At 41.8% G+C, this 26698-nt stretch overlaps 1 protein-coding gene across 2 annotated transcripts; it reads right to left on the reverse strand.

The window, feature by feature from the left end:
* Positions 1-233: 233 nt before the first annotated feature.
* FEM1C (fem-1 homolog C) lies at positions 234-26687 on the reverse strand. Of its 2 annotated transcripts, XR_014310206.1 has the most exons (4): positions 26287-26657; positions 24718-25448; positions 3660-5023; positions 234-1583 (listed from the first exon to the last, which is right to left on the reverse strand). XR_014310206.1 is itself a non-coding variant. In XM_082725051.1 (3 exons), the coding sequence occupies exons 2-3, from the start codon at positions 25259-25261 to the stop codon at positions 3714-3716; spliced, it is 1854 nt and encodes a 617-aa protein (XP_082581177.1). In that variant the 5' UTR covers positions 25262-25448; positions 26287-26687; the 3' UTR covers positions 234-3713. The 2 variants fall into 2 exon arrangements, 1 of the variants encoding a protein (XP_082581177.1); XM_082725051.1 differs by having other exon boundaries at positions 234-5023; positions 26287-26687.
* Positions 26688-26698: the final 11 nt, after the last annotated feature.

The following is a 26698-nucleotide window of genomic DNA, read 5'->3' on the forward strand; positions in this document are numbered from 1 at the left end:
AAAGATGAATTCATACAAGGGATGCCCAACCAAAACCCGGCTCTTGGTTTCAGCTCAGATCATGACCTCAGGGTCATGCGATCAAGCCCCACGTAGGGTTCCACGTTCAGCACACAGTCTCCTTGAGGTTCTCTCCCTCTGCCCCCAGCCCCCCCACCCTTCCCCCTCCCCCCACACACTGCTTTCAAATAAATAAAAACTTAAAAAAAAAAGTTAATACAAATACGCTTGTATTTGGTGCAAATTTAATTTTATTAGACCTTACAATGAATGTTGTGGCGTATCATTTTCCATTATGTGACAATTTATTGGCTGGCATCTGAATACAGTACTTCTGAAAAATACACAATGGGAAGTGACAAAAGGGAGAAACTAGTTGTTTAGTGATATATGAAGGTGGAAAAAATAAAAAGAAAAAAGAAAAATGAAAAAAGGATGAGGACCAATTAGTTTCTTTAGGATCTAACTCTAAAATGGTTAAAGTTCCAAGCAATAATGCTGCTGTCGCAGTGTCCAAGAAGATGGTTATTATCTCATCTGGCCCCCACAATTCTGATAACTACAAGGATCGTTTTTCCTCTAAAAGTCAACCTAAGGTTTTAGCTGGGTGACAGGATTTTGAAGAGCGACCTTTTCATATATAATTTAAAGAATTTTCCCAAGTCACAGTAGATGGGGGTCTCTAAAATATTATACAGTAAGGTAGTCACTTTACAAGTGAGCACGTAACTTCAAAGTCAGAATGGGCACCAGGTTGATTTTTTGCTGATTTGGGTTTTATGCCCCTGTCAGGTTTACAGGTAAGAAAATGACTCTTTTTAAAAAAAAAAAAAAATCTAGAATCCACTTGTCTTTATAAAGTAGACTGGTATCTCATCTGAGCAAAATGACCATTTCTTTTCCAGGAATGATCACGAGTGGAGCATCTAAAATTCAGCAGGCCTCACGAGGCATTTTTACAGAAAGGGAATCAGAACTTAGAAACTCCAGCCAACATCACTCGCTACAGTGTGGTTTAGTTCCACTCACACCAGTGCAAGTAGCTCATTAAGTATTACTCACTTGTGGTTAAAAAAAAGTAACAAACGGACGTATCTTTTTCAATTCAGTCAAAAACAATTTTGAGAATACTTTCTGACAAAGGCCTTCACAATGTCTGAGGTCACCTTTTATTAACCAACCTCCTCCAGAATGAAACTGTAGACAACTCTGAGCTATCAAACCACTCGATTTGTCAAGAGCTCCTAACAGCATCTGGGGAGATGGCAAACAGAGGAGAGTCATATCCTAACTGAAATAAGGCATTCCAGTTCTCGAGACTGAAGTACACTTCGAAGCGATCCATCTTTAGCAGTGGAAAAATGCTACGTGAAGAAATCCTGAGTTCCACTAGAGCCGCACGATTTCGGTTCACCCGTTGGATAGTGTGAAGTGTGCAGTACCAAACGAGCACGTGAGCCCTCTTCTCCCCGCCCGAGAAAGGAAGGGGAAATGCCAAATCACTGGAAAATTCCATTGCTCATCTTTTACCCCCAAATTACTGGGATCCACTAGTGTTGATTTACTGCATGTACAGAGTTTCCCTTTAAAGAAAAAAAAAAAAAAAGGTTGCCCATGCATACGTACCAGAGGGTTAGAAGCAAATGATTTCAAAATGTTGATGTCTGCTATTTCTAGAATGTGTGTCTAAATAACAAATGGTTAATATATGTGGCAGCCCAAACATTCCACCAAATTTGCCCGCGGTAAACACGGGTTTCAAGGCTCTTCATCAAAAGGCTGGAGAGCAACCATGATCAGTTACATCCCATTTACCTTTTTCGACAGTGAAATGCAATTCAGAACCTAGTAAAAACAGGATACCTTAAAAAAAAAAATTAAACCTCAATTACTTAATCAGAAAGTAAGTCTAATGATTTTTATTTACTACTTTTTACTTTTCATCATGAGTTTTTTTTTCTTGTTTTTTGTTTTACTGAATAAAGATGAAATAAACCTAAGGCAATTCTTTGCAGTGATGACTCTGTAAAGATCATGACATCAACCCTCAGGATAAAATGCGAGCAAAAACCCAAGTGGATCCAGCTCATTCAACTCACAGGTACACTTGAGTCTGTTTTTTCCTCAAACTAATAAGGAGCTTTTTATTCAGAACAATTTCATTAAGACATTTGCAGGGCAAATGTGCCGTCATACATTTTATCCTGAATAACAATAAAGTGCTGAAGGATAACTACCTGAATCTTCTTTAGTACTTTTCTCTTAATCTTTTCTTGAAAGAGCCCTTTCTGTGGCATTAGCGAAACTGTGTGGAAGGAACCGACAGAACCAAACCAAAAACAAGACAAAACAGAAAACCGTACGGAAAGAAGAACAGAGCCAAGCTAACTTTCAGGAAGGGGACAGGAAGCACTGCAACCTTTTGTGTTTAACTAGGGTGACGAATAACCAAGACCAAAGTAATCCATGCAAGTTATTTGGAAAGGTATACCGAAGCTGGAAGGACGGATGGACACTGGTACTGACCTCGGATACTACGGCAGTAAATTGCATACGAAAATACCTTAATTATCCTAGATGCCTAGATCGGGCTTGGCAAGCACCGTGCCACTGACATGCTGTAGCTCTTTTTTGTAACTAAAAGTGATCTGCGGTCCGACTGCGGAAGAGTTCAATGTGACTCGTTAAAGCTGCATGATACACTCTGAGGTTAAATTGATGTGAATTCTCTACACCTAATCACATCATCAGCCCGAGCAGGACAACGCCGGCGGCATGAAAGGTGGGTCACTTTGTCAGGAGTCTTCCTTTTACAGCAGGTTATATTAAGACAACAGACCTAAATTCCAACTGGGTTAATGAGTTAGGAGAGATTTGTTTCCCAAATTTAGCACACAATAATTTCAGTGGATTAGAGAGAGAAACCTCAGAAGAAGAAGAAGGAAAAAAACAAAAAAAAAAAAACAACAAAAAACCCCACAGAAACAAATAAACAGAAAAGCCTAAGCTCAGGTAGCTGACCTATAGCTCTAAAAACTGTCATGCTACAAAGAGTACTACTTTCAAAACAAGGAACTTTGTAACAAATGTAACAGGTTTTGAGTTGAAGTTGACCAACTGCTGCATAGAAAAATGTGCTAACATACAACAGTCAAGTTTAAGCCGGTGCATAGAGAAGATAAAGCACTTATGGTAATTGCAAATGGTAACAGGTCCATAAAGGGTGTGCAACCTAGCATGGGTCCGTAAGGGGAGGGAAGGATGGTAAGTAGAAATGGGGAGGAAAAAAAATCAAGTGGAAAGAGTGAAGAAGCCTGGACAAGAGAAGGAAGAAGCAGGAAAAAAAAAAAAGACCTTCAATTGTATAAAATTCACAAACCAGTAAAGTATAAAGACACCACTGAAGAACAGTGAATTTTGTCCCGAACACCCAACAGCAAACAGAACCAGAACAGGTAAGCCTTTGGCAGACAATTTAAGAAATTCGAGTAGGACATTCCATTTCTCAATAATTCACAAACAATATATTATATGGTGTATTTATATTAAATACTGGGAAACCAATCCTGGAAAGCTGATGCTTCTAATGCTTTAGCCAATGAGAGCACGAGGTGTCAAGCCAAGTGAATGCTGGTGTTCTCACAACAGTGCTCACTTACGAGGCAACTGTCAGCGATCCGTGCTTTTGACAGTGCGACGAGCCAGGCAGATTATCATCTGTGAAGTGAAACAAAGGTCTCTAGCTTTTCTGGGATATGCCCTTTGTAATATATTCTATGATTCACTATGACGCGAGCAGCAAGACACTGCAGGGTGGTGTGATTGATGGGCTGGATCAAATTTTTCGCGATCTCTTTCTCATCCAGCAAGTCACTAGCAGTCTGCTTGTGCAAGTTTGTGGCATCGAAGTGTGCACCTGATTTAATAAGGAGATTCATGATGTCGGGATGGTTGTTCAGAGCGGCGATGTGCAGGGGGCTGTTGTCGTCAGAGTCTCTGACATTTACGTCGGCGCCACACTCGATCAGTATGGCCGTGACCTGCAGAGACGGGAATTTACACACGGGGTAGCGCCCTACGCAGGTCGTGTTCTTGTCCACAGCCAGATGAAGGGGGCTGAAGTTATTCTTCCCCCTCGGATGCAGCTTCAGAAACCTGTAGATAGTCTGCTTTTTGAAGTGGTCCTGTTCTACAGTACAAGGAACTTTCTCTAGCAAGCAAATCAAGTGCAAAATAATGGACAGAGCCTTATTTAACTGCAATGGGTCAGCTGGACACTGAGTTTGCTTGATAGCTCGCTCTATTTCAAGGACACTTTTGCACAGGATGCCCATAAGATCATCAAACGTAACGGTGGTGCCCAGCAGGCCTTTAGCCCTATCCTGGAGCATAAAGGAGAACAGTTCCGCAAACGACAGCAAGCTGCTGGCGGTCATGGGGCTTAGAGGGTCCAAGTTGTTCTGCTGCATATCCAAAGCATACTTCCAGAGGTTGATGCATCGTTTGAAATTTCCAGAGTCCGCATAGACAGCGCCTCTGTATCTAATGTAATAAGAGGTATCGGGATGAGAGGGACCAAGAATACGTTCTCTGATCAATAGTGCCTGCATTCTCATCTCGTCGGGGTCGGCAATAAGACCTTCTAGCTCTTCCGCACTATTCACCTCCTTGGCATAATCGTAAGCCATTATCAGAGTCTGCGGTACCGGTTTGCTGATGATATTAGTCCTATCGCTGTACCTCATGTTCATGGCCTTTTTCCAGTATTTCAAGGCCCCAAGCAGATCTCTCTTTTTGTCCACAAATGTAGCTCCCAGGAGCTCTAGAGCATTGATCCGTTCTGTCTTGCTGGTCTGTGCATGGTGAGTCAGAAAATCCACAATATTTGTGTGACCGGTGACACTGGCTGAAAGAAGGGGAGTCATTCCATAACCATCCTTTTCCATCTTGGCACAATACATAAGCAGCATCTTCATGATGTCCAAACTCCCAGACTCTGCGCAATCATGCAATGCAGTATTACCTTAAGGAGAGGAAAGAAAGAGATAACAGATTTTGAGGGAGCAGGAGACAATGGAGTACATGTATGTAGCTTAGGAACCTCATGAAAAGCAGGCAGCTCCAGGCTGACCTTAACGGGAATTTTTTTTTTTTTAAGATTTTATTTATTTGACAGAGAGAGAAAGATCACAAGTAAGTAGAGCAGCAGGCAGAGAGAAAGGAGGAAGCAGGCTACCCGCTGAGTACGGAGCCTGATGCGGGGCTCAATCCCAGGACCCTGAGATCATCATCTGAGCCTAAGGCAGAGGCTTCTGAGCCACCCAGGGGCCCCTAATGGGACTTAAATTTGAAACCAAATGAGAAAAAAAAAATGATCCACAGCCCCCAGGACTAGCGTGACACATTGCAGGGTTTAAATAAATACTTATAAAGTTTGTTGAATAAATGACCAAATTAGGCATGAAAAGATGATCAAAGTCACTAATGAAATTCAACTTGAATCCATGTCCTCTTGGGTTTTTTCAGTAGCGTTTGCAAGTGCATATTCTATGACTAAAAAGTGATGAAATGCAACTAACCAGCTAGTCAGCTTTGCAGACTGTCACATAACTTTCTGGGTAAGGGTCCACGTTTATAAGTGAGAAATCTAATCTGTAACATCTGAGATTCTCTAGTTTCATTCTAACAGGAGTCAGAAATTGTTTTTTCCATATTTCTGATTGCCAAGTGAACTTCAGCTGCCTTAGTCAAAATTCTCGGTGACAGAGTACTTTTCCTCAGAAAGCTCCCAGGAGAAAAACAAGTCCAGTAAAATGTGAAAAAATATGTGGGTGGTTCAACTGGAAATTTAAAAGGAGCCATCTGAAGTATCCTTTGTAATGGATAATTTCCCACTGTAATTTAATTTTTTAAACATTCTCTGAAGCCATACTAAATGTTCCAATGCCATCCAGCTCTTCCCACACGTGGATTCAAATGGACAACAGACACTGGCACATCAGGAAACGCCTGTATGCAACATACCAAGACATTCTGAGCACACAACTATTTTAGCTGCCAAAGTTTCATGCCAAACATCTTACTACTTATCGTAACAAAAATTATCACATAGACCTTTGGTATCACCCTACGGTGTTTACAGAAAATTTCTGCAGTGAGTCACCAGAGGCTGAGTGCAGCAGAGTTCTCGCAGGCTGGCACTGGTGTCTTTTGAAAGAGCTGCCTGCCCGGAGCCAGCCCTCGGTGGACATCAGAGAGCTGGTCTGTTCCAAAAACTTGCCCTCCAGGATAAGGGGAATCACTGTTTGTACAAACAATACAGTTTGTGCTTAATACCTGCTTCCCTCCCAGGGGTATCTCCAGGAAGGGTGCCCACCCTGAGCTTGGAGTCTCCTAATGGGTCTCCCCCGGGACAGAAAAAGCCTGCAGATTCCTCTAAGCCACACGGTGCCTTTCCCCTTGGGATCCAGCTCCAGGTTCCTATCATACCATGATTCCCATGACCAGCTGACTCACCTCCAGAGACAGAGAAGGTCTCAGGGGACTAGAAAGTAGCTGAAACCTGACCACTTCCCATAACAAATTTGTGACTGAAATTTCAAAGAGCCAGTTACTGCACCTTGGGACCTGACTCTCCCCTGGGTCATCCTGTGGAGACTTCCACAGCACCTACACAACTATAGCACTACCTGCACACATTTACTCTGACTCAGGATTTCATAGTTCTATAATGGAATGGTGTTGGACGGAACGTTTTAGCCATGCATCTGTAAGCAAGCACTGCAAGAGCCCAGAGCCTCTCCCTACTAACACTAATGTTCATTTGTTCAAAGTAATTTCAAGTAAACACGGCTATTATGAAATGTGTTTTTAAAGCTCTTTTAAATTAAGAATCCCTTTTCCTCTAAGAGACAATATAAGAGAAACAGGAGGTTTAGATGGCATTCTTCTCTGTACAATCACATAAAATCAAGAGTAAGAATGCAAGAGAAGCCAGTTTTTTTAAACTACTGTATTAGAATACACCAAACACTGAAAAAAAAAAAAAATGGTTTCTCTTAAGATTAAAAAAAACCTACAGAATAGTTTCATATCTAGTAATGGCAGAAGCAGTATGATCACCCTCCCCGGTAATAACTTAAAAAGCTGAAAATTTTATTTTGAAAAATCTGTTTGTCAGCATGTAAAGAGCTAAAAGGAGGACAACATACAGAAGAAGAAAGAAAATTAGAGAAGTCCAGGGCGCCTGGGTGGCTCAGTGGGTTGGGCCGCTGCCTTCGGCTCGGGTCATGATCTCAGGGTCCTGGGACCGAGCCCTGCATTGGGCTCTCTGCTCCGCAGGAAGCCTGCCTCTCTCTCTCTCTCTCTCTCTGCCTGCCTCTCTGCCTACTTGTGATCTCTGTCTGTCAAATAAATAAATAAAATCTTAAAAAAAAAAAAAAAAGAAAATCAGAGAAGTCCAGAACTAAGGGAAGCTTCCTCCAATGGCCTCTTCTGATTCTGGAACCAGCAGCTAAAACACTGAGTGGAGCTTTTGACAGCTAGGCAGGGCCAGAGGAGAAAACTAGAGTCCAGAACCCACTAAAATGGGAACTTTGAAACCCCCCATATACTTTGAGTTAGAGCTCTGAAGTACTGCACCCTAGTCCTTAAAGACAAATTACAAACCAGCTATTGGAGGAACCAAAACCCAATTTAAGATCATGTCAATACTGAACTAAAGAAATTCAGGGGGCACCTGGATTGTTCCGTCATTAAGCGTCTGCCTTTGGCTTGGGTCGTGATCCTGGGGTCCTGGGATTGAGCCCCACATTGGGCTCCCTGCTCGTTGGGAGGCCTGCTTCTCCCTCTCTCCACTCCCCCTGCTTGTGTTCTCTCTCTCACTGTATCTCTCTCTGCTAAATAAATAAATAAATAAATAATCTTTAAAAAATAAAAAAAAAAAATTCAGGATTGCTAGTTGAAAACAGACAAAAGCCAAAAGCAAATACAAATGCTACTTACAGAAAATATTATCTAGACAGTACGTATTTACTAGGGTTCAAATTATTTATCATATTCTATCTAATGTTTGATACCCAATCAAGGAACCCCAACACAAAATCAAAGGAAGTAAGAACTGATGGAAAGGCCCAACAGAAGATCCTGATCATACAGTCATCAGACACAGACTTTAAAACAGTAATTATGCTGAGCTAAGTAAGAGATTAAAAAACAATTCTGAGAATTAGGCAGAACACTGGAAACTACAAAAAGGCACAAAATGGATGTTCTAGAACTGAAAACCTCAGTGGGTGGCTTTAAAAGCAGATTACGCACAGCTGAACAGAAAATGAGTGGCTGGAAAAATCCGTCAGATGAAAATATACAGAGAGAAGCATTGGCAAAGCAGAGACAGTGAGAGACAGAGGGAACGATGTCAGAGGGCTAATACTTGTACACCAGAATTCTAGAGGAAGAAAATGGGCTCAGAGCAATACACAAAAGATAAAGTCTGAGAATTTTCTGAAGCTGGTAAAGTATTAACGTATAAATTTAATAAGTTTTACACATACCAAGAAAGAGAAATACAATGAAAATCCCCTCAAGGCACACTGCAGCAGAACAGCTCAGCGCTCAGGCAAAGGGAAAAACTTTACAACCAGAGAACAGGTGGAAATGACCTACACAAGAGAAACAATTTGGCCAGTGGCAAAGTTCTCACCAGAAACAGGAAGCCAGAGGCCAACAGACTTGAAAACCCTAAAGGAAAATAATTGCCAACTGAGAATTTTATACCCAAAGCAAGAATCAATGTGAATGAAGTACTGTTTCAGGTAAGAACGAAAAAGAAAACCCAAGGTATTTATTACCAGCCTACCTAGTACTGGCAAAAGGATGAGGATGCACATGGAAGCACAGAGATACCGGCATAAGCATCAACAAGAGGGGTAAATCTTGGAGAAGAAATGACTTCAAAAATTAACAAGCGTCTCATGGGGCTTGAAATACACAGGGAAGTCAAATGCTTGACAGCAAGAGCATCAAGGTAAGGAGGGCAATTGGAATTAAAGTATTCTAAAGATTTTAGCATTGCTTGGACAGAAGGAAACTCAGAAATTTATGTTATTCCTTTGGTAATTCAAAGTAGTACAGTAACCACTCAAATAACAGAGGATATGCATCTCATCACTACATACCCTCTAATACAGAGAAAAAAATAAAATAAGAAAAAAAAAAATTCAAAGGCAGACAAAAAAAAAAAAAATCAGAGACAAAGAACACAAACCAGGTAGGACAAATAAAAATCAGAAAGTCAGAGATTAAAACCCAAACAGATCAGTAATTATATCAAATGCAAGCAAACTAAATGCTTCCTAAAAAGACACAAACTCTAAGACTGAAAATAGAAATATGCACAACTGCTTAGAGGAGACAAAACCTTCAACACAGGGATAGAAAAAGGCTGAAGTGAACAAAATAGAAAAAAATTATACCTTATTAGATCCTATGCAGAAGTGAACCATAAATAAGAAAGCTGTCTGATACAAGGAGACGTTAAGGCAAAAGGCATGGTTAGAGATATAGGGAAACATTTTACAAGGATATAAATAAAATACAAAACAATATAAAGATACAGTATTTCCAAATTCGTTTTTACCTAAAACACAGGTTTGAATTATGCAGAGCAAGAATCAACAGAACTATAAGGAGAATGAGGCAAACCCACCATCACCAGACACTTGAGCACACATTTCTCAGTAGCGAAGAACAAAACCAATACCGGTAGAAAAGACGTGAAACCATGAACAAACTTGATTTAACTGAGGTATATAAAGGAACACTGGACTCAACATGTGTGGAATGCCATTTTCTTTCTAGGATATATGAAAGAACAGACACAGGGACCACATTCTGGCCACAAAGTGAAACGCACAGAAACGGCAAAAGACTGATAGTACTGATTCTCTTCTAGGTCCACAATGCAAGGTAGAAAACACACATACCCCAACAGCAGCAACAACAAAACACTGGAAAAATCTCCACAGATTTGAAAATTAAATACATACTGCTAAATAACCTATGGGTCAAAGAAGAAACCCAATGGAAAAAGAGAAAATGTTTGTAACCAGATGAAAATGAAAACCTTAAGTAACAAATCCTGTGTGACGTGGCTCAACCTGTGCTTCAACGTGCACCCTAGAGAAGAAAGGCTTTAAAAAGCCCTTTAAAAAGATGGCTCAGTTTCCATCTCAAGATACTAAAGGAGAAAAACATTAAATTAAACCCAGAGAAAGTTGAAGCAAATCATAAAAGCAAACATAATGGAGAGGAAAAAAGTATCCATATGTTAGCACAGCATTTTTTCTCTTTTCCTGCGTCTTACGTATCAGCAGTTGCCCCCTCGTTATCTTATATTCGTAACTAGGCAAAGCAGAGAAAATACTTATACAAATAGAAAGCAGGGAAGTTGGCAGTAAAACAGAAACCCCTGTCTCCCAATCGTCAATGTAGTGTACTGTGCATTCCTGGGGTCATATTTTAAATGCTAGCCATACTAAAATCTGATGAGTAAGTTCTACCTAATAGAAGGCAAACCTCATAATGGAACTCCCCCATCACGTGCCTTTCCAACTCAACTGCTTCCATGCTTCCTCTAAAGATACAACTGAAAACCTTCAAGATGGCTTTCAAAATTCTACAACACTGCTTCTCAAAGCATTATCCCTGTAAGGTGGAAGGGTGATGAGGAAGAAAGCCAGAGCTTCAGAAAATGTTATATAAGTAGAGCTTAATCTCAGTTACTGGGAACACACACAAGTACACTATCAGAAATGGATTTGAGAAGACTGAGATCTTATTTGCCTACCCTACCTGCCCAGCCTCATGTCTCATCGTGCCCAAAGTGAATGCTGCACTGTGAATCTCTCCAGGAGCTGGCCAACTTTTTCTATGAAGGGCTCGATGGTATTTTAGGAGGCTGTAATGTCCCCGCTGTAACCACTCAGCCCAGCCGTGGCCAGGAGTATCCATTGGCAATACATCCAATTAATGGAGATGGCCTTGTTCGAACAAAATTTGACTTATGGACACTGAAATAGGGCCTCCAGGGCATATTCATGTGTCATAAAGTATTCATCTTCATTAATTTTTTTTCCCCAGCCATTAAAATACAAAAACATCTTAGCAGTCAGGCAGAACAAGAACAGGAGGTGGGCAGGCTTTGGCCCCTGGGCCCTAGTGGGCCAACACCTTCTCGGAGACATCGTTAATACCTGCCAATCACACAGCTGAGACCCTACTTACACTTCCTGTCACTCCATCCTAAGTGTCCCTCCCAGCACTGGAGACAGGCCTGCTCACTTCCATCTCCACGCCTCTGCTCTTCGTTTTTCTGCACTCTTCTTGTTTTTCTGTAACTTTCTTCTTCACCATTTTAACTTCTTGTCCTTCAAGTTTCAAAAGCAACTTCCACGGCCTCAAGACACTTCACTGTTTATAGCACACCAACTTGCATTTTGAGGATGCCTAGTGAATAAATGTGTCACTCATTCTGGTAGTTATTCCTAATACATGAACTATGATGATATTATATAATACCTTATAACAGTACAATGTTATTGCCACACACATCAGTTTTCTTGCCTAAATTGGTCTTCTAGTCCGAAAGTCCACAGATCCTATATAGTTTGTCCTTCATACCCCAACTAGCAGTTACCATACTACTAAGGCTAAGGCAAGAGTCTTAAATTTTTAATACTTCATTATCACAAAAAGTGATTCAAACTTAGCTTCTGAGAATAAAATAAGTTTAAAAAGTAAAGTCTTAGGAGAGAGATCATAACTACTCTAACAAGCATATGACCATCACACTTTCACACCCTCAAAGCCTGAAAAAAGTTTCTGAATACAAGTATAGTGCACCTGCACATGCACCTGAATGTTTATAGCAGCAAGATCCACAATAGCCAAACTAGATGCCCATCAACAGATGAATGGATAAAGATGTGGCATATATATATGCACGTGCACACACACATAGTGGAATACTATGCAGCCATCAAAAACCCCAGAAAATCTTGCCATTTGCAATGACATGGATGAAACTAGAGGGTATTATGCTTAGCAAAATAAGTCAATCAGAGAAACACAATTATCATATGATCTCTGATATGAGGAATTTGAGAGGCAAGGTAAGGGGTCATGAGAGTAAGGAGGGAAAAACGCAACAAGATGGATCAGGGAGGGAGACAAACCGTTAAGAGACTCTTAATCGCAGGAAAAAATTGAGGGTTGCTGGAGGGAGGGGGAGGAGGGAAAGGGTGACTGGGTGATGGACACTGAGGAGGTTACGTGCTATGGTGAGCGCTGTGAACTGCGTAAGCCTGATGATTCACAGACCTGTACCCCTGGGGCTAATAATACATTATGTCAATAAAAATAAATAAATAATAAAAAAATTTTAAAGTGTTTCTGAATTATAGCCTAGACCTTGACTCCAAAGTTTAGAAAAGAGAACCTTCAGAAACAAGCGAAAAAAAGTTTATGAAAATGAAATGAAAAGTTTAATTTTAAAGCAACTATAACTTTTGTCTCAGGTCCAAGTCTCTCTATAGAGATGTTTTGATAAAGTTACAATCAGTCCACAGATGACTGTCACCTGCTTTTTTCCCACATCTTGGTCATTTTCTCCTGTTAAGTGACAAGTACATAGTCTCCATGAACTTCACAGATACTATGTCATCATTCTTAATGGCTTTATGGTAGAAGTTCAAGTAAGGAGGCATGGCCAAGCTCACATGAACACTCCCCTGGCCAATGGACATCTGCGCTGCTTCAGAATTTTCACTACTAAAATGAATGCTTAAAAACCTTAATGACAGATAACAGGTGATTGCCAGGGGGTGGATTCAGGAAAAGGGGCTGACTGCAAAGAGGCATGAAGGAACTTTCTGCTCCATCTTTGTTGCACTGGTGGATAAACTACAGTATATGTTTATCAAAACTTACACAACTATATACTAAAAAGGATGGATTCTATTGTGTATAAATTATACTTCAGGGGCGCCTGGGTGGCTCCGCAGGTTAAAGTCTCTGCCTTCGGCTCAGGTCATGATCCCAGGATCCTGGGATCGAGGTATCGGCTCTCTCTGCTCAGCAGAGAGCCTGCTTCTCCCTCTCTCTCTGCCTACTTGTGATCTCTGTCAAATAAATAAATAAAATCTTTAAAAAGAAAATTATACTTCAATAACTAAATGACAAAAAAATTAACGCCTAATTTAGAATAAAATCACAAGTGTATGACAGCACAAGATACATCTCCAAATCATTCCAAAGGAATCAGGCAATCTTTTAAAAAATCCACTTTTACAGTATTCTTTCTGGCACTAGAGTTAATTTTGAATTTTAATTTATATTACTTCTGTACCTAGGTATATAGAACATTTTTCCATGTCTGTTTACAAACTTTTTTTTTTTTAATGACAAGTCTATTTACGTTCCAGTTTCTGGAGTTATTAGTCTGAGTTTCATCAGTTATCTGCTATATTTGCTCTATTAACTATTTCACTCAAGAGGGCTATGCTTTCAGGAGGAAATGCGAGTTCTCGTGAAAAAATGTAAAAAGATGAATTTAAAAATCAAGTTACTATGTTCTTGTGACCAGTCTGTGCTAAGTTACGTGCCAAAGACCAATAAAATCATATTTATTTTTGCTAGGTAACATCGGTGATTTAGAATTTTGGTGCATATTACCATATGTCAAATACTACTGAGTATTCAACTCAAGCATTTTTCCTCAGTTATGTGCCTCTATGTTTCCACAATATGAAGGAAAATTCAGTAGCTCTACCTCATAATGTCTTAATTTTGTATCCTCAGAGTGAGAAAGATAATTAAAAACTGAACTCATGGGGCGCCTGGGTGACTCCGTGGGTTAAGCCACTGCCTTCAGCTCAGGTCATGATCTCAGGGATCTGGGATGGAGTCCCACATCGGGCTCTCTGCTCGGCAGGGAGCCTGCTTCCCTCTCTCTCTCTGCCTGCCTCTCCGTCTACTTGTGATCTCTATCAAATAAATAAAATAAAATCTTTAAAAAAAAAAAACTGAACTCATAAAGTTCAAAAACAAATAATACCAGGCGTCTTAGATGAAATTAAGGCTATTTAGCACTGAAATTTAATTAATCCCTTAAAGCAAAAAAGAAAGAAAATAAACACTATCTTATACAATTCTCAGCATCTGACTCAGAACATGTTCATTTGGAGAAAAAATAAAATTTCTGACACTGAATTCATTATGGAAAATTCTCATGATTTCTCAAAAGACATGCTTGTTAAATGGACATGTCTTAAAAAACCAAGCTAATGGTTCATGAAGTGTTAATTCTGTTAAAGTACTTACACAGAAAGTTAAAATCATAAGATCTAAATATACTAATTTCAACTATGTAACTTAACCTTGAAATAGTGCTAAGAAAATCTGGAAGAATAAAAAGTAGCCATATTCACGGAGATGCTTCTGGGATGGATACTAAAGGAAGGAAATGACACAAGTGCTCATGGTTACCAGAGGGAGGTGGGTGGGGGATGGGGAAACAGGTGACAGGGATTGAGGCATGCATTTGTGATGAGCACCAGGTGATGGACGAAAGTTCTGAATCACTGTTATTGTACATCCAAAACTAATATTATACTGTATGTTTATACTGGAATTAAAATACTTAGTAAAACAACAAACAAAAAACATGGTAGTATTTCTCTGAAAGCGCCAATCTCAGTTGCTGTTAATTCTAAAGAGACTTGTAATCTTTTGACAGCAGCCACATAACAGACAGGGATTCATGCAGGTGCCTAACAAGGGAATCAAGATTTTCCTAAAATAAGTAATCCAAAAACACACCAGTATTTTGAGTAATAACTAGTTGGAGCCCTAAGAGTTCCATTGCTCCAAACCAAATGTTTGGGTTTGACTAAATAGTAAGTAAATGATTGTTTGCATAACATTGTTACCAATCGACTAACTACTTAAATCCTATGAGAATTTCAACACATAATTTATAAATAACTCAATTGGGGTAAGATTACTTAGATACTCCAGGATCAGAATTAAGTCAGTTTCTAAACCTCTCCCAATTTCTATTTTTAATGATACAAAAATGTTCTCACAAGGGCTGTAAAATGTTTTACAAATACAAAATGTCTATTATAATTTAAACTGCTTTTTCTAGAAGTATCAATTCAACAGATTCAGCTACCTCGTAAAGTCCTCACACAGTTCAAGTTTTGTGTGTATGTGTTTTAGTTAAATACAGTTGTGCTTCTCAAACTTTAATGTACACAATCACCTGAGGATCACAGTAAAATGTGGATTCTGACTCAACCAATCTACGTTGGGTCCAAGGGACGCCTGTGCTGCTGGTCTTTGTTACCTGGAGCACTAGGAAATAGATGAGGAATATCTAACAGCTATATCATGTAATACGATAATAAGGTTAAAGAATGGTTAGGTCACAGCCTGTTTTACACCACACAGAAAATGAAACTTCACCATTCCTTTTTATGCTAAATGAGAACATCAGATGCCAGAGCATGAAAAGGGTGTGCTGTACAACTAGATTCCACAGTTTGATCCACAGAAACGTTCCGTTCCTGTCTAGGTAGTAAAGGGTAGCAGTAAACCCTGCAGTGTTTTCTTAACAATTTTCTTGTTTAAGTCAAATCTAAGTGAGCTACAGTTGCATATTTCAAAAAAATCGGCTTGTAAAATAAAATCCAAGTTGTTGTAACCAATACCTTCAAAAGAGCAGGGGAAAAAAACCAATGTAAACTGGTACAACCACTGGGGAAAACAGTATGGAGGTTCCTCAGAAAGTTAAAAATACACAACCCAGTAATTCCACTTCTGAGTATTTATTTACCCAAAGAAAACAAAAACACTACCTCAAAAAGATACATGCACCCCTATGTTTATGGCAGCATTATTTACAACAGACAACACAGGGAAACAACCTAATAGTCTGCTGACAGATAAAGAGATAAAGAAAATGTGGTGTATATATATACAATGGATTAATATTCAAACATAAGACATGAGACAAATGGATGGGCCATAAGGTATCTGGTAAGTGAAATAAGTCAGTCAAGCAAAAAACAAATATATGGTTTCGCCTGTAAAAAAAAAACAAAACCAAACAAACAAATCAAAACAGAAACTCGTAAATACAGAGAATTGGTGGTTTCCAGAGGGAGGGTGTGAAGGGAGGATGGGTGAAATAGGCGAGGGGGATTAATAAGTAAAAACTTCCAGCTATAAGAGAAGTCATGAGGATGAAAAGTACAGCAGTACAGCAGAGGGAATATAGCCAATAACTCTGTAATAACATGGTATGGTGACAGATGGTAACTACGCTCACTATGGTGAACACTGCATATGTTTAACTCAAATTACTATGTTGTATACCTGAAACTAATACAATATTGTATGTCAACTATACTTCGATAAAAAGGAAGGAAGGAAAAGAAATGGAAGAAACATTTCATAATTATGTCAGGTTTTACCAAAAAAATTAAGTTGGTGACCAGTACTCATTTCACTCATTCCTCTTCTTTTGACTGGTGTATCTGACACTCTGTTACTCTTAACTTCCCTCGTTTTCTTAAAAAAATTAAATTTACTTAAAAAAAAAAGAAAGTGAAAAAACAATCTACGGATTGGGGAAAATACCTACTAATCATGTATCTGATAAAGGACTTGTAGTCAGAATATATAAATAACTCCTACAACTCAGTAATAAAACAATAACCCAATTTTAAAGATTTTATTTTTATTTATTTGACAGTCAGAGATCACAAGTAGGCAGAGAGGCAGGCAGAGAGAGGGGGAAGGCAGGCTCCCCGCTGAGCAGAGAGCCTGATGCAGGGCTCAATCCCAAGACCCTGAGATCATGATCTGAGCTGAAGGCAGAGGCTTAACCCACTGAGCCACCTAGGCGCCCCAATAACCCAATTTTAAAGCATGCAATCAACAAGAAGACACTTCTCCAGAGAAGATAAACAAATGGCCAATAAACACATGAAGAGATGCTGAACATCAGAACCCTGAAGAAACACAAACCAAAACCACAATGATACCACTTCACACCCACTAAGACGGCTATTCCCAGAGAAGAGTAATAACCCATGTTTGTGAGGGTGTGGAAAAACTGGGACACTTGTCACACTGTTGACAGGAATGTGAAATGGCACCGCCGAGCTGTTCCTTAGAAGGTTACACAGAGAGTTGCATGTCACCCAGCAATTCTACTCCTCCATGTACGCCCAAGAGAAATGAAAACTTACAACCACCCAAGAACTTGCACATGAATATTTGTATCAGCCTTATTCCCAAAAGCCAAAAAGTAGAACCAATCCAAATGCCTGTTAACTGATAAATGTGGTCTATCTACACAAGAGCTTATACAATAAAAAGACTAAAGCAATTTAAAGAAATCAAGTACTGACACATGCTACAAAATGGGTGAGCTCCGAGAACATCATACTAAGGGAAAGAAGCACACCACGAACCACATACTGTGCTTCCATTTACACGAAATGTCCACCACAGGCAAATGCAGAGGGACAGAAAGATTAGTGGTCGCCAGAGGTTACTTCAGTCGCGGTGGGGGAGGCCGGGGAAATGAGAGTATGTATTACTGGATATAGGTTTTGTGGGGAAGGGGTGATAAAAAGGTGGCTGAGGTAATGGCCACACAACCCTGTGAATACACACTGATTTGAACACTTTAACGGGTGAAGGGTATGTGAATTGTGTCTCAAAGCTGTTTTAAAATCAACGTACCTGGGGGCGCCTGGGTGGCTCAGTGGGTTGAGCCTCTGCCTTCAGCTCGGGTCATGATCCCAGGGTGCTGGGATCGAGCCCCACATCGGGCTCTCTGCTCAGAGGGGAGCCTGCTTCCTCCTCTCTCTCTCTGCCCGCCTCTCTGCCTACTTGTGATCTCTCTGTCTGTCCAATAAATTAAAAAAAAATCAACATACCTGTGTTTCTGGTAAAAGTGCAAGTTTTGACCTTTAGAAGCAACCACTAAAGGGTCTCTTACTGTAACTGACTTGCTGGAAATGCATAAAAAGAATTCTCACCTCTCCTTTTTAGCCTACTGTGCTTGCCATCCATTCTTCTTCAACTCTAGCTGGGACTTCTAAGAGGCCACTTCTAAAGATGGGGGGGGGGCCCTGCGATTCAACCACAGAAAAATCCTGATCCCAAGCATTTTACTCCTGGAATAACTAAATGGTGCGTGTTAAGGGAAGAAGTGAGAAAGGGGAGAGAGAAACACTTTGGATATCTAAGGAGCACTAGAAGGCTCCTCCACTTAGGGTGTATTTTAACACCAGAGACACTCAAGGATAGGAGTTCAAAAAAAACGGAATCAGAACAGAACCAAATACGAACTGTGCCACGGTAACCACGTGCCTTCCCTTCATTCATTCTCTGTGTGAGGCAGTGAGCTGGGAGCATATGGCAATTTAACAGCTGAGGCCCTTGACACTCATAACAAAGTTAAAGGCTAAAAACATCTGCATCCAGAGGTAAGCTGAATTCTTATGACTTGAAGAAATCAGAAAGCGCCTGGAAGATGGATCTTGACATCTAGTGGAATTTTAAGGCCAAGAGGAACTGAACTAAGGGATCCGGACTACAGCAACCAATATTTAGTGTAATTGGGTGAAAATTACAAAATGTCAAAGCATCAACGTTGTAATTCAGGCTTCATTAAAACTCCCTTTCTGGCCATTCTTCCCCAAGCGTGGGGGACAAAAGCAAGACACACGTTTCTGGCAGATTTGCCCTCATGTGACTTCTTTACCTGGGCCTTTCCTCACCTCCAGCTTCCACCACGTACATTCCTAATGACTCAACAGCATTAGCCTCCGGAATGCCAAGGGCTTCCTGAACTGCCTTTTACTGAAAAGTTGTTTTAAGAAACAACTGTAATCTACGAAAATCTGATAAAGATGTACTCGGTGAGGGAACGACTTGTCCCCAACGGTAAGTGAAACACACTTCGAGCAGCTGAAAGGGCAGGAGGGCTCAGGAACTACTTACTTTCTCAAACTCCAGCTCACTTGTGAGGATTCACAGCTCCAAATCCAATCTCCAGGCCGAGTGGGACATGGAGGGTAATTCCCCACTGCACCCAGTCTACACACCTTCTCTTCTACCCTGGGGACACGGAGAAGTATGGCAGGGGAGACAGAAAAGACGAACGTGCACATCTTGGAGGGACAACCTGATGCCAGTAAGTCATTTAAACATTATTATCAAAACAAAACACACACAGGCCACAGAAGAGAAGGAAGTTTTAAGGCCCTCTCCCTAATTGTTCTCTGAAAGTAGCTGTGTGGAGGCTGACCAGCAGCCGAGAACACTGGAAAGTCAAGAAAGAATGGACAACTTCTGCCTCCAACACACAGAGAGTCCTCAAGTAGAGTGAAGCCTACCAATGGGACAAAGGTCATTTTCTTTGTCCCTAATCTTAATTAGGGACAACCGTTCTTAATTTAGAGGGGAGATTTTTCTTACCTGAGATTCCTCTGCACTTAGAGTGCATTAAAAAAATAGTAGTAATAATAGGATTTCTTTTCACATTTTCTTGACTGAAATACATCCATACCCTAAAATGCCTGTAATATGGGAGACAACTAATATAACATGCCTGTGGTTTGCTTTAAACGACTGCAGAAAACAAAAGGAGACGAGAGAGAAATGTATTTTTTAAATATGTTTAAAATTTTTAGAAACAAAGTTTTAAAAAACTTTGGCAAATGCGGGTAACTACTGAAGCAAGGTGATAAGTTCATAGTGGTTCCAGTCATATTCTTTTCTCCAGTTATGCAGAAATTAGAAAATTTCTGTAATCAAAAGGCAAATAAACTGCCAGCTCCACTTATGGGCCTACATGAATTTTCCATTTCTGAAGACCAGTAATGCTCATTTTTCACGATTACGGCCTTAACTTCTTACTTCACATCTGCAGGTATGGATTTTATTTCTGGAGTGAAAGAAGAACAAAACAGTCCTTGCCCTCAAGGAGCTTATAATCCTTCCTCTCTTAAATCCAACCTACTTCATTCAACAAACTCATATACCAAAATCCCACTATGGCCGGACACTCTAACACATGGACACAAACACCAGGTCTCTAGTCTTAAACAGCTCACAATGTAAAAGAATTAGAATGCAGTTAGGTGGGTTTCCCTACAAAAAAGGAAAGAAAGAAGAAAGAGAGGAAGGAGGAAAGAAAATAAAGAAAGATCCCAGTTATTTCTCAGCTGAAAACTTCACTAGCTTACCCCCGCATAAAGAATCAAACTTCTTTACCTAGAAGTCAATGTCCTTCATAATCTAGCCCTGAGTGCCCTGGGGTCCAAATATGCTGACTTTTCCACTTCCTGGCCCTCCATGCATATTTCTCAATGTGCCTTTCCTTAGACCATTTCCTAAGCCTTTAAAACTGTATCCAGTGCACTCTACAGGTCTGAACCCTGACAATCCTTTCAAGGCCCAGTTCAACATCCCCATAAAGCTCACAACCCTAAAATCCATCCCGCACAGGTTCACACTCTTCCTTCAGCAGTTAACAAACGCGACGTCCTGTACCTTCTCACAGCCTCCACAATGCTCACCACAGTGTCCTGCCTACAGAAAATGCACAGTGATTGTCTTATTACCAATACCCTAATAACCTCTGGATATTTAAAAAGATGAACCCATGCCGGAGGGTAGCCTGTTTTCTGAGGGTCAGTCTTCCCAACCCAAGCCAGAGCAGCTCTTCTGCTGGTCTCTAGTACTCAAATCACTTTCAGCTGCTCAATTCCCAACAGAATCTGGGTGCAAAAACAGAACTGAAGGGCCAAAGTCTCTTACCACGGATCCTATTCTGAATCCACCAACAACATTAAAATGAAACAACAAACCGAGCGGAAGATGACGGTAACCATGATGTGGTGAAATCAATGTGGAAGCTCTGAGATGAGCTTGCTGAATCACTTCTCATTTGGGGTCTACGTTTTTTGTTGTTGTTTTTTTTTTAAGATTTTATTTATTTGACAGACAGATCACAAGTAGGCAGAGAGTCAGGCAGAGAGAGAGACGGAAGCAGGCTCCCCGCTGAGCAGAGAGTCCGATGTGGGGCTTGATCCCCAGATCCTGGGATCATGACCTGAGCCAAAGGCAAAAACTTTAACCCACTGCGCCACCCAGGCGACCCTGGGGTCTACAGTTTTAAACAGCAACCCCACTCTCCTGTTTCACAAATCAACCACTGTGCTCAACTGGATAAGTACTGGTAAACATCTCCAAGGTTTTCTCCTCTTTGTGAACGCCAGGGGAAAAGAGTGAGAGCAGGGTCCCCTCAAGTACCGAGATGGTTGGGGATAAGGTAATTCCAAAAATCAAACACAAGGAAGCACTGAGGCCACGCTCTGCATACAGTGGCGCAAGGACCTGCGGAGGAGCCTGTCTCTGTGACAAAGCTGTGAGCTGGAGAGCGAGGAAACAAGGACTGGTTACGTGGTCTTACTCAGCTCTGTCTATCCTCAATCTAAGAGCCTGGTACGCTGAGGGACTCAGGAAGTGCTCCCTTAATTAGGGAATGAATTCCACCTTTGGTTAAAACCTGTTCGAAATGCCAACAGCCTGTTAAAAAGTCATGGGGGAAAAAAAGGTTAAATAGTATATTCAAATGCCAACTGCCTGTTAAAAAGTAATGGAATGTAGAAGTCACGTGCAATTGGTATTTAAGCAGACCAAGCAAAATCTACTGGGGTTTTCCTTCTTCACAACCATTTCCAACAGCTGACATATACTATTTCCTAAGAAACGGTTCCATTTCATCACTCTTTTCTACTTCTTGGATAGAGCGAAATGGGGGGGGGGGGGCGCGGGGGGAGATTCCTTTCCTGCTGCCCTATCAGATTGATCCTTCACCAGTGTTCCTGCCTCAGTTTTAACTGGTCCCTGCTTTTTTATTACACATTAACCCATAAAAAAAAAAAAAAAAAAATCTGGAGTCAGTGAGAGAGTGATTACCGAAGAATGGAAGCTTTGGGATCAGAGTGGGGGTGGGTGCATATACATCCTAATCTGCCTCCAATTTAACTAAGAGTCACTGTTGAAATTAAAAGAGACCATAACAGGTAAAAGCACTGCACACAAAATTATATACATATGTATGTATACACACACACACACACACATATGTATCATATATCTGTATGTCCATAAAATTGAGACTATCTGAAAATAATTTTTGAAAACTGTTTTCTCATGTTATGTGTAATTTTTTCAAAAGGCACAAGTACTAGACACTGATGGGGCTGGGGGAGGGGAGGAGGTGGAAAGACTCCAGAATTAGATCGTTTGACCACAACCTCACATACAAGGCTGTATGAGGATGGTGATGAAAGGAGCATTCGTCCAAAAAAGCAAAGGTAATCAGTCAAGTTAGATACTATTCAGTTCATTAGGGGGAAAGAGAAGAAGGAAAGGGAAGTAGTACTACTGTTCAGGGAAACAGTACTCATCTCTCCAATGACCTAAGAGTTTTTAAAACAACTTCACCTAAATATGTAAGTTCGACAATCTGTATGTTATTAGGCTAATGAACGAAAAGCCCAAAACAAAGAAACAAAAAATCCAACAAGCCTCAATAAGCGGCCATACCTTTTAATGCTTTCTCTACTAGTAACGATTTCAAAGCATTCTTCATAGTTAACATGGTCATGTAAATAGTAACCGTTCTCTTAAGACTAGCATTCTTTAAAGGAATGAATGTTTAAAACAAACAAAAATGTCACTCAAAGAGATGATCAGGAACAAATGAAAGAATGTCTGCGGAAACTCCTACTGAAAAGCTAGAAGCAACAGAGAACTCCATTGGGAGAGTACGCGGCTATTGAAATTGGGAGCTAAAATTAATGCCATTAAAGACATTACTGATTAAGCTAACAAAAAAAAAAAGACTATAGAAGAGCATATAAAATAAAACTACATACATGTATCAGTTTTTCTCTAAGTGGCATTTGGTAAGATTTTTTATGTTTTCTCCAGAAAAAAAAAAAAAATTACAGAAAATCACAATGAGCCCACATCATTTCATATCAAAACTTTAAAAGAAAAAAAAAAAAAAAAGATTCTACTAATTTGAGTAAATTCTTCCAATAACTATGTCCTGTCCCATAATGATGTACTTTAGCCTCTCTGAAAGGCAATCAGACACCATCACAACAACAACCGCAGTCTTTGAGTCAGCAATCCCATTTATCGGTATCTACCCTACTGCTCTTCTCACCCAAGTGTGCGAAGACACACTTGTGTTCAAGAATATTTACAGAATCACGGCTTACATTGGATATGCCCTAACTTTCCATCAACAGGGCCTAGATAAATTATGTGGATTCATACAATGAAATACTGTGCAGCCGCTAAACTGAATGAGGCAGCTCTGTGTGCTGGAGTTCAATGCCATCCAAGATAATCTAAGGTTTTAAAAAAAACAAAAAAAACCACAACCGAAACTGTATGTATCAACTAACAGAAGGGAAAGGGAGAAGAAAAAGACAAGTCTCTGCACAGACCATCTCCAGGACACACAAAACCCCATAAACAGGGCTTATAAATAGTGGCTGCCAGTGGGTTGGAGGTCTAGAAGTCAGATGGTAAGATTTGTCATTGGGAACGCCGTCAATCAATTTATATTGTTTGAGGTTTTTGTTTTGTTTTGTTTTGTTTTACCATATAGGTAGGCTACTTTTTAAGTTTTAATGGATTTTTTTTAATGGGGCAGTGAATTACTTTGCTGTTGTATAAATAAATATGCTGAAGGAAAAAAAAAATTTCCAAGTATCAAAACAGGTGATCAAAACACCCGTTTTTAAAAGTTTCCAAAAAAGCCTCTCAACTATCATTTTGCTGCTTTAGGCTTATTACAATCCCTGAAAATTACACACAACTGTAAACCTGAGCTCTTCTTTTGGACAGAGGTGTTTACACTGTTGCTAGCCAACAAATCCACTTCTGTCTAACCTAGCGCTTGTCTGGCTCTCAGGATTGTAGCAGTTTTTAAAATCTCTTTTCTCTCCTGCTATATTTAATACATGTTCTAATGTGAAAGAATTTTCTATTGGCCACACAATAAATAGAGAATAAGGGAACGGATTTTCTCCTTTTCCACTGGTATTAATCCTTTCAGGTCAGTGTGGCCTGGCCTTCCCCGACAGAGTAACAAACGAAATGCCTAGCTAAGACACATAAGACAATGACTCACTAAATATAGTAGTTTCTACTCCACCAGTGTTCTTAGGGGGAAAAAAAATCAAAGCTAAGAAAATACATTACACTGAAGTATGTTCTCAGGTGGATTCAGTGCAAGCCTAAGGGCTCCGATCAACTGCCACTAACATGTCCTGTAACTCTGGGGAGCCCAGGAATTGGAAGGGCCTCCAAATCAGAGACAAAAAATGCTCCTTAACATCGTGACCAAGGTCCTTGTACCGCACTTGCGCAAAGAATTCTCAAACACGGGAGAAACGACCAACAAGGTTTGCTGGAAGGGACACCTCATCAAAACAGGTCTGTCAATGCTGGCTGACTCAGCAGCCGCTGTTTATAGTTAGGGACCAGACTTCCTGAAAATAATGGCAAACACTTAGAAAGCCAAAACGAAGAAGTTGGACTCACCTTTCACACTTTTTCTATTAACATCTGCCCCCTTTTCAAGCAAATACTGAGCAATCTCTTTGTGTCCTTTGTAGCACGAAATCATCAAGCACGTATGCCCGTGTCGGTTGGACACCTCCAAGTCAGCTTTGTGTTCCACAAGGTACTTCACGATTTCCAGATGGCCATCGAAACAGGCAGCTCGAAGAGGAGTGGAATTGGTTAAAGTTGTGTTGTTGACAGACGCTCCATGGTTTAACAGGGACTGCACCACCTTCAGATGTCCCGCTGCAGAAGCGGCCCACAGCGGGGGAGCCCCCTCGATGGTTTCGCCATCAAAATTGACAGAGCCCCCCACTTCTATGGAGGCACTGCACTGTTCGAGGAGGAACTCCACCATGTCAAGGTGCCCATACCTGGCGGCCATCAGGAGTGGCGTGGCTCCGTTTGTTTTTTCCGAGATCAAGGAGGAAACCTCCTCTTTGGATTTGCTGGCCAACAACTTGGTGAGAAGCCGCAGTTTGCCATCCCGAGCTGCGTTAAACACTGCTGTCTTTAGATCCATTTATGTCCAGTGGAAAGGCTGCGCTTTCTTTATCCCTCAAAGCAAAGCTCCGGCTTAACTCTATCGACACAGGCAAGAGTGACAGGAACCAAAGTTATACGTCAACCGCTGCACCCCAAACGGATATAAAACCACGGAGAGTCTGTCGCCTTACTGCCTTCCGACATCTGACCACCAGAGCACCAAACTAGAAAAAGGAAAAGGAAGAGGAAAAGTAGCAGGTTCGAATTTTCCAGAGGTGAAGGCAAAAACACTGGGTTTTCTTAATTCTTACTCCCAGGTGGCAGGGGTTGGGGGGGGGGGCGTACTTTAGGGACGACTCAAGCCACCCAAACACGCTGGGAAAGAACACAAAAAGGTGCACACCGACCCCAATGTTCTGGGGGCAGGCAGTTTCTCTTCTATATGCGGTAAATTGAACACTCCAGGCAACCGGTTTTCTCGCCTCCTAAGCAGCCAAGCTTTGTTCTAGTTTTTGCTTTGCACACGCCCAGGGAGAGTACAACCGAAAGAGGCAAGAGCCGCGGGTCCAGCAGTGTTTCTCTCTCTCACATCTGCAGAGGAGAGCGAGCCAAGGGCGCCAGGCTCGAGGCCTCGCGGTGGCCAGACTGGGTTTCGCGAAGGAACAAAAAGGTCGGACACAACAAACCGCGGCCAGCCGGCGCCAGAGCCCTCGCCCTAAAGGTTCTCTCTCCTTACAAACTACTCGAGGCTCTCAGGAAATCCGGCCGCCTTCTACAGAACTTCGCCCGCCCCATTTCGATCCGTCCCCGCACCCCCCGCCAGGGACCGCAGGTTCCCCAGACCCCCGTGCCCTCTCCCCCCATAACCTTCACCGCCACCTTCTCCAGACCCAGGCAGCTCCTCCCCGTCCTCCCCGAGCGACCACGACCCCCGCCCGGCCGGCGGCCGAGCCCGGGGCCTCCAGCCCGCCGCCCGCCGCCCGCCTTCCGCGGCCCGAGGGCGCCCTCCTTCCCCTTCCCGCCCGGGCCTCCCCGCGGGAAGCCTCAGGCCGCAGCCACTACCTGCCCGGGGGCTGGTCCTCTCCGCCGCCGCCGGCCGCTGGGGCTCGGGCCGCCCCCTTAAATGGAAACCGTTGTCCCCGCCGCCGCCCGGGCCGGCCTGCTCCGCCTGCAGCCGCACAGCTCCTCCATGCCCCGCGCCCCACAGGAATGAATCCGGCCGCGCCGTTCGCCCCGCCCCGCCACGCCGAGCCGCCTCCCGCCCTCCCCGTCCGCGCGGGCTACAGCAGCTGCAGCGGATGCCGCGGCGGATGGTGTAATGGGCTGCGGGCCGGGGGCCGGGCAAGCCTGAGCGAGGTTTCACATCACTGACGCGGCAGCCGCGCCATTGGGCCGGGGGAGGGCGGCGGCCGCCGCGAGCAACCGCGTAGGGGCGGGGCGGGGCGGCCAGCCCGGCGGAAGACGCTCCGGCGTG

This window comes from Mustela nivalis, assembly GCF_964662115.1.
Source record: "Mustela nivalis genome assembly, chromosome: 3".
Classification (NCBI taxonomy): domain Eukaryota; kingdom Metazoa; phylum Chordata; class Mammalia; order Carnivora; family Mustelidae; genus Mustela; species Mustela nivalis.